General features: G+C 43.3%; 1 protein-coding gene across 1 annotated transcript in view; it reads left to right on the top strand.

Moving 5' to 3' along the window:
• Positions 1 to 7,837: 7,837 nt before the first annotated feature.
• Positions 7,838 to 9,014, top strand: part of wdr62 (WD repeat domain 62) — a gene marked incomplete at its 3' end in the record, with an annotated part of 42,067 nt that continues 40,890 nt past the window's right edge. Inside the window, exon 1 of the mRNA XM_079673934.1 lies at positions 7,838 to 8,099. Within this exon, the coding sequence (XP_079530060.1) occupies positions 8,013 to 8,099 (87 nt within the window). The 5' untranslated portion in view covers positions 7,838 to 8,012. The remainder of the gene's footprint in view (positions 8,100 to 9,014) is intronic.

Here is a 9,014-nt window from a genome sequence, read left to right as displayed (position 1 = left end):
CCTGGTCCCGCCCGGGTGTTCCTCTACGGCTAGTGTCCAGCCGTCAGCATTGGTATCAGCAATTGGCCGTGCTCCCGGGCCTTCCGTAGATGAACCTGCGGAAGGATCATTATCATAATTAAAACAAAAACACCAAGCCAAGGGGTGGCGGTCGGTTCCTCCGAACTGCGGGTTCGACTGTGCTCCTGGAGCGGACAAAGATATGTGTATTTGCCTGAATGATGGAAGTAAACAAAGAATGATATTTTACAGGACATGACGGAGCTCAGGACTCTGCACTTTGAAGCTCCTGGAGCGGACAAAGATAGGTGTATTTCCCTGAATGATGGGAATAAACCAAATGTGATGTTTTACAGGACATTACTGAGCTCATTTTCCGACAAGGGTTTCTAGGGCCAGGAAGTTCTTACCGGGATGTCATTATGTGTTTAGTCAGAGTGAGAGTGCTTAAGTTTGGGTACAAAGCTTTGCCAGTCGCACCCACCCGTGGAATGCACCAGGGGCATGAGAAAATCCTCCACAGAAGGGGTGGTGGTGCCGTGAAGAAGGACGAATTTCGATGCTGATGGGCGGACAGAAAAGCACCAAAAAATCCACCCCCCTTTTAGGGTTACCAGGGGCACGAGGTTCTAGCGGTGTGAATATCTGGGTTTAGTCCATGGGGGAGTGCTTAAGTGCAGGTACCCGGGCACTCACAGTGTGCAAGGTTAACCCTGGGGTTAGGGTTAGGGACACATGCTGGAGGTCTTTAGTCCTTCCTTTCGTGGTCTGTGAGCGGCCAAAGAGAGGTGCTGCATACTGGCCTCTCTCCTGGAGGTGTGAAATAACCTGAGTGCCTATGCTATGGAGACATGCTGGAGGTCTCTAGTCCGTCCTTTGATGCACTATTCCCCGCCTTTAAAACCCTTTTCCAGGGTGGAAAAGCCAGGTGCTGCATGCTGCTCTCTGGATGCACTCTGCCTCTATTTACAGCACTTTTGCCCACGTTTCAAACACTTATTCCTGGGTTATAGCCTGTCATTTTGCACAATATCATTTAACATTGACCCTCTCCTGAAAATGTACAAATTCTTTGCATTTCCAGGAGAGGTTCCATGTTAAATGATATCGTGCAAAATGACAGGCTATAACGCTCTTCCAGACGTTTAAAAAGACTTTTCCCGACTATTTAAACATTATTTCTGGCTTGTAAAGTGCGGTGATGAGCCCTGGAGGTATCAGACTATTTAAAGGGTTACCAGGAGCATGAGAATATCCTCCACAGAAGGGGTGGTGCCGTGAAGAAGGCCAACTATGGATGCTGATGGGTTGACAGAAAAGCACCACAAAATCCACCCCCTTTAGGGTCACCAGGGGCATGAGGTTCTGGAGGGTGTGATCATCTGGGGTTATTCCGTGGGGGAGTGCTTAAGTCCGGGGGCCCGGGGACTCACGGTGTGCAAGGTTATGGAAGTGCGCATGAGAGGGAGCCATGCTGGAGCTGCTTAGTCCGTCCTTTGGGGGTCTGTGAGGGGCTATAGAGAGGTGCTTTTCGCGGTCTCTGTCCTGGAGGTGTGAAACCTGTCTGCCCGTGTTAGGGAGCCATGCTGCATCATTAGTCCGTCTTTTGCGGCTCTTGGCGCAGCCAAATTGGCCATCATAAGATGCATCAACACATGTGTCTTGGAGTCACACACATGTGTCTCGAGTCAACCTCCTGAGATTGACTCCTGGACCCTATTTTCGGATACTTTTTGTACATATTCACCCTTTTTTCCTGGTTCATCAATATTTTCCAAAAAGTGAATTAGACTATTTTGACTCTGGAGGAATGCAATGGGAGTTGACAGGGGACTCTACCCGCCTTATGAGGCACTATTTTCGGACACTTTTTTACATTTTCTGCACAGCCTGCTCTCATGGTTCACAGGTTCACTCTGCCTCTATTTACACCACTTTTCCCAACGTTTCAAACCCTTTTCCTGGGTAAAATTAGGTCTGTCACTTTGGGTAACCGCACCACTGTCGGGCGTCTCCCGAGAGTGGACGTCCATTGCCTCTAAACAGGGTTAGGGTTAGGGTTAGCCCTAACCCTAATGGCTGTTGCTGGATATTGGCAGGAACTGCATAGCACACACAACATTAGCCAGGAACAATTACAAATGATTAAAACATGAGGTAACAGCCAACACATAGTCATCAAACCTGCAGATAAGGGGGGTCAAATAGTCATAGGGATAATTATATATTGGAAGCACATAGGCAGTTAAATGACAACACATACTACAGATCACTGACGCACCCACTTCAATTAGAAACACACACACTAGTTAGGGACATTACAGCAACACTTTACACAAACAAAATCATAAATAAAAAACAAAAACAATATCTGGATGGTCCGGAGGAGCCCCGCCTCTTCTACCTGCTCCCCAAGATCCACAAGCCTGTGGAGACGTGGACGGTCCCCTCTGTGGTTCCGGCCGCCCCATCATCAGCGACTGTGGTTCAGAATCCTACAACATAACAGAATACATAGATCATTTTATTAATCCCCTTTCAAAACTCCATCCCAGTTATCGCAGAGACACGTATGATTATGTTAACAAAGTAAAAAACCTCACAGCACCCAGCCACACTCTCATTTTCTCCATAGACCTAGTTCCACTTTATACTAAAATTGAAACCCCACTTGGCCTCACCGCAGTTCAGCACTCCTTCAATAACAACCCAGACCCATCCAGACCCGACAGTCAAATCATTCAGTTGCTACACCTCACACTCACCTGCAATGATTTTATGTTTAACAATAACCACTACCTCCAGCTGTGTGGTTGTGCGATGGGCCGGAAATATGCTCCAGCCTAGGCAGACATTTACCTGGCCCATTGGGAGGAAACGGTCTTCACTAAACTCCCCCTCAAACCCCTGCTGTACTTCCGGTACTTGGATGACATCTGCGGCCTCTGGCACCACACAGAACAGGACTTCCTCACCTTCTCAGACATCCTCAACACACATCACCCTAAAATAAAACTCAAACACCAGTTAAATACACACACTGTAGAGTTCCTCAACACTGGGGTCTTTTCCCGCAGCTCCAGCGACCACAGCAAGACACTCACCACCAGGGTTTTCTTTAAAGACACAGATCGCCATGCACTCCTCCATAAAACCAGCTATCACCCTGGGCACACGTACAGAGGTCTGATTAAGTCCCAGGAGGTGATGGTCGTGGATGAATGGCACAACAATGGGCCTCAGGATCTCGTCACGGTATCTCTGTGCATTCACAATGCCATCCAGCATGTTCACCTCCAAGATCGTCTGAGAGCAGCCACTCGGACAGCTGCTGCAACAATCGGTTTGCATAACCAAAGAATTTCTGCACAAACTGTCAGAAACCGTCTCAGGGAAGCTCATCTGCATGCTCGTCGTCCTCATCGGGGTCTCAACCTGACTCCAGTTCGTCGTCGTAACCGACTTGAGTTGTTGTGAACAATATTTGAGAGAAATGGTTATTTTGTGTATATAGAAAATGTTCTAGATTTTTGAGTTCACCTCATGAAAAATGGGAGCAGAAACAAAAGTGTTGCATTTATATTTTTGTTCAGTGTATTTGAAGACGTTGTTACAGATGTGGCAGGAAGAAAACCATGAGGGCACATATGATGAAAGCTGGAGGAACAGATAGTTGGAAAACTCTGGCTGGGAAGAGCAGGGGTCTCTTCAGTGTAAATGATTGGAAGTGCAAAACATGTGGCAATGTCAATTGGGCTAGAAGGTCAGAGTGCAACATTTGTAACACACAGAGTTATGCAAAAGAGAGCTACAGTAACCTCTTTGGGTAAGATGGGGCAGGCAAGGGGAGCTTCGTCCCATTCTTCTTGAAGTTTTGGCCGTACAGGCATTCCCTGTTTCGTCCACTAAGCAGCAGTAGTTGCTTTTCCTGGGGTTAGGCTGTAATGATTGCAGGTTTTGTGCACATTTCGGTAGTCACCTCATGTAACTTTTTTCATAGTTGCTTCTTTGCCTAGTATCACTTTTGATAGGCTTAGAGTGCAGTTTTTATGTGCTCTTAAACGTGTTACTCGGATTTATGAATTGGAAGAAAATGTTGTGTCTAATGTTCTTGTTTTGTTTCAGGATCTGAGGTGATACCTCATTCTTAAGGGGGGAGGTGTGACGGCCCCTAGGCCTTAGACTCAGGTCCCTGGTTAGCCACTCCCCAAAGTCAGAGATTGCTGACACCTGATTTGGTTTGACTGCTCAGCTACAAGTATGGGTGCCTGAGCAGTCAGTCTCTCTCTCCTCTTCGGTTGCTTGGCTCTTCTGGACCTTGGTTTGTTTGTTTTTGCTTTATATACTGATGCATGATCACACACCCACACACTACACACATTACTGATTAACTGACTTCATAGTTAACTTAGTTTCTTTAAATAAATGCACTTTAATTGGACATGAATCACGTGTGGTCTCCTGCTTTTGTCCGTCCTTGAGCCAGGGCGTGACACAATCAAGATGGCATGGCTAGTGTAGACTTATTAACTGACCTTGATTGGCCGTTTGTGGCTGCTGTGTTATTTGACAGTAGTTACATAAACGAGCTACAACCGCGCTCGGGTATTAAAAATAGCACTCCACTCCTGATCATATTACACATAATATATACATGGGTTTAATATTTTAAGTTGTTGATAAAAAAAAGTCCCACTTTGTTCCAAACGGACCAAAGAAATATAATGATGTATGGTGGCCCATAAGGTCAGAGAGACATAAATAAAGCATGGACTTGATCAGCCGGTCCGTAGTTTAAAGAGTTAAACGTCGCTGCCCGGTGAACACACCATTAGTGATCAAAGTGATCAATAAACTAAAGCTCAGCCTCAGAATCAAGAGAGTCTTTAATTCAACAATAATTAGAAACATTGGAAGAGAAAGATCACAGTTTGACATTTAGAACATTACAGTATGATTCCAGATATTACCAGAAGAAGAAAAGAAGGCGATTGGTTTCATATTTTTACCAATAGGGAGAATAATCGGGCAGTTCGATATGTGTAGAGGTGTGTGTGGTTAACACGTAGCAGCCTGCAGTCACTAAACTGTTCTGAAGAAGGTAAACACAGTGAAGGCGGTGCGTAAAAAGGCACAGCTCTCGGCGCGCTGGTGCTGCACTTCTCAGAGGTGGTGTTACACGTCCCGCTACCTCCTGATGCTGCAGCCATTTCATGAAGTGAAGGAGGTTTTCCTTCTATAAAACAGCTGTGGGCAGCAGATACTGTGAGAGTCCCGGACATGAATTCATAGATCAAGGCAGACTGGTTTACAGACTGAGACTCTCCTGTTTTGCCAATCCGGTGCTTAAACAAATAGCTCTACATCCCTGGCCGATATGTCCTTAAAATGAAGTCCGAGTTTGAAATATATCTCAAATAATGTATGCACTGCCATTTCCCCACATAAACATAACAGTCTGCAAAGAAACGGTTGTCTCCTGTGTGCTCCTCTTCCTACTTGGCGCACCGGTAACTTTCTCGTGCGAACGAGAGGCTGAGACCATACTCGTTTTATTAAGGAGATGTCCGGTCACCAAGGCGCACGTGTTTGTGCACCGGAACGAACGACACTATCATAATATCTTCTGAAAACAAATGCCAGTGTCACACACACACACACACACACACACACACACACACACACACACACACACACACACACACACACACACACACACACACACACACACACACACACACACACACACACACACACACACACACACACACACACACACACACACACACACACACACACACACACACACACACACACACACACACACACACACACACCACACACACACCACACACAGACACAACCTGGCGACCGGACATCTCCTTCATATTGCGCCTTCTCCTCGTTTTCCCAGCATTCACTGGATAATCCGTAAATCATACAAAAAAAAAAAAACGTTGATTTATCTGTTTTACCGTTTTGGTTTAACAATTGAATAACGTCGTTTTTTTGGTTTTCCGTTTTTCCGAAAAACACTGGTTATTTATTTTTTTATTAAAGGAGGCATGCAGGCATGGAAGCGCATGTTCACCAAATAATTGAAGAGCCTGAAAGAAGCGGGTTGCATCGAAATAGTGCAGATGCATATCTCCTGAGAGCAAGCAGAGCTGATATCAGTAGCCTCAAAGTGCACCAGATTGATGCATTTAACTGCAAAATAAAAAAACAAATCTTCGCGGGGGAGCATGCCCCCGGACCCCCCTATAGGATTTGAGAGGTCCACCCCCAAATAAAACATGTTCATATGGATAGGCTCCCAAATACATATGCACACTTTTTTTTAACAATATCCTATGTCCATATGTTTCTATTGAAGAAGTTAAACTGTAGGGCTATCACTAAGGGCAGCAACGTTGTAGATATTGACGATACATCCAGCAAAACGCCCCCAAAAAACTGGTAGTGGCCTGGCTGGGTGAATAATTCCCGGCCTAACCTATGGTCCCATGTCCGGCCCTGCTGACACATCACACACCACACACATTACTGATTCAACTGATATCACAATTGAGTTACTCTCTTTAAATAGATATACTGTAATTGGAAAATAATCAAGTGTGGTGTCCTTGTTTTGTCCGTCCTTGAGCCAGGGCTCCCTATTGTTGTATGTAGGTTATTCTTGGTTTTTGAATTAATTCAGCAATGGTGTGTGTGTGTAATAATAAATCATTGGATAGTGTTTCTCAAATGAAGGGGGGAAATAATGAAATAAAGTAATGTATCAAGACTCAGTGCGAGTTATTACTTTCTTCCTTTACTTTACATTCTTCAACAGTACACAGACATTGCAGCACATCGTTTCAGGTCTTTGCACAGCCTGTCTCAGCAGTAGAGTAATGTGTTTGAAAACCTTTGTTTCCTCCTGACAGAAGCACTCACTTAAAGATATACTCCCTCTTGTGGCCAAAGGGGGACACAACTCTTGTCTTCAGATGTAGGCTACTATGCTTGAGTGCAGGAAAATGTAGTACAGTGACTATTTTGTCAACTAAACATCATTAAAACAATACATATTTTAGTAAACGGGACATTATAATCTCCACAGATTAACTCTATATTTGCCTCTGCCATGGTGCCAAAATGAAACGAAATAAAATAAACAATATAGGGATTGCTTCTTCTCTGAACTTCTATGTACTGCATCCCTCCATATCAAATAAACCATAAACAAATACATAAAGTCATGTTTAATGCATTATATCTATTTATACTGCTTTTATTTTTACGATTTCGATATTATTTACTTATATATTTTATGTATTAATATTAAGTCCTTATTTATACCTTTAATGCATTACTTTCAGACATTTATTTTACAAATACATCTTTGCAATTTCTTTAAATATTTAATGAGCCCTTTATTTAAGATTCATGCAGTACTTTATTTCTACCATTTTGTTTTGTTTTATGTTATTGAACTCTTTCTAATGAGAGATGACGATATGAGCATTTGATTGGTCGGTTGGCACTCAATGGGCGGGGTTTGTGTCTGTGCTTGGCTGTTCATTGGTTTTTTTAGGGGAAGAGGAATTTATATTTAACATTTTGCCAGTACTTTCAAATACTTAATTACCCGTTTTAAAATCATTACATATTATTTTTTTTATTTTTACGGTGTCTGTTATTTTATTTATTTGACTTGTATGTCAACTCTTTAACTCTTTCTAATGAGAACTGATGATAACGGCTGTTCATTGGTTGTTTTAAGTGGAAGAGGCTCGCTCGTTGCCTGCCCATTGGTTGGTCGATAAGGCAGTGGGCGGAGCTAAATTCGAACCATAACCAGAAAAAGGTTTCAGGTTTCATTAGCATTGAAGCTAAGCTTCGTCACTAACAGCGGAGACTTCTGAAACACTTTCCCCGTCCTGGGTCACTCCTCAGCGGGCTTTAGAGGACCGGTAACTGCCGTGTTGGTGGTTGTATCCGTTGTTACGAAGTGGTTTTTTGTGATCATGGCGGAGGTATCGGACCCGGAGAAGAGGAGAGGAGCCGCGGGGAGGAAGAGCCAGCAGAGCCGCAGGAAGAGGACCAACAACCGGGTAGAGATCCACAGAAAGATCGATATTTATATATGATCGATAGCTGGTCCTGGTTCAACAGAGTACTCAGATCCTCTACTTTAGAAAAGGGAGAAGTACTCAGAGCCTGTACTTTGGTATAAGTAGAAGTACTCGGATATTGTTCTTGAGTAAAAGTAGAAGTACTCAGATATTGTACTTTAGTAAAAATAGAAGTACTCAGGTCTTGTACTTTAGTAAAAGTAGAAGTACTCAGATCTTGTTCTTGAGTAAAAGTAGAAGTACTCAGATATTGTACTTTAGTAAAAGTAGAAGTACTCAGGTCTTGTACTTTAGTAAAAGTAGAAGTACTCAGATATTGTACTTTAGTAAAAGTAGAAGTACTCAGATATTGTACTTTAGTAAAAGTAGAAGTACTCAGGTCTTGTACTTTAGTGAAAGTAGAAGTACTCAGATCTTGTTCTTGAGTAAAAGTAGAAGTACTCAGCTCTTGTACTTGAGTAAAAGTAGAAGTACCAGAGTGTAGGAATACTCGGTTACAGTAAAAGTCCTGCATTCAAAATGTTCCTCAAGTAAAAGTAGAAAAGTATTCTCATAAAAATATAGTTAAAGTACAAAACTAAGTACATTACAAGTACTGTACTTAAGTACAATTTGGAGGTACTTGTAATTTACTTGGCTTAACTATTATGGTTTAATATCTCTCTAAAATAATGACTGAGGAGAAATGAGAGAGGAGAGATGAGAGAAAGAGGAGAGAGAGATGACGAGAGATGAGAGGAGAGATGAGAGAAAGAGGAGAGAGAGATGAGAGGAGAGATGAGAGAAAGAGAGAGAGAGAGAGGAGAGATGAGAGAGAGAGGAGAGAAGAGGGAGGAGAGAAGAGAGAGGAGAGAGAGAGGAGAGAAAGAGGAGAGAGGAGATGAGAGAAAGAGG

Source organism: Notothenia rossii (genome assembly GCF_949606895.1).
Source record: "Notothenia rossii genome assembly, chromosome: 4".
NCBI classification, from domain to species: Eukaryota; Metazoa; Chordata; class Actinopteri; order Perciformes; family Nototheniidae; genus Notothenia; species Notothenia rossii.
The sequence above is the reverse complement of the archived record's forward strand: the minus strand, read 5'-3'. Positions and strand labels throughout refer to the sequence as shown.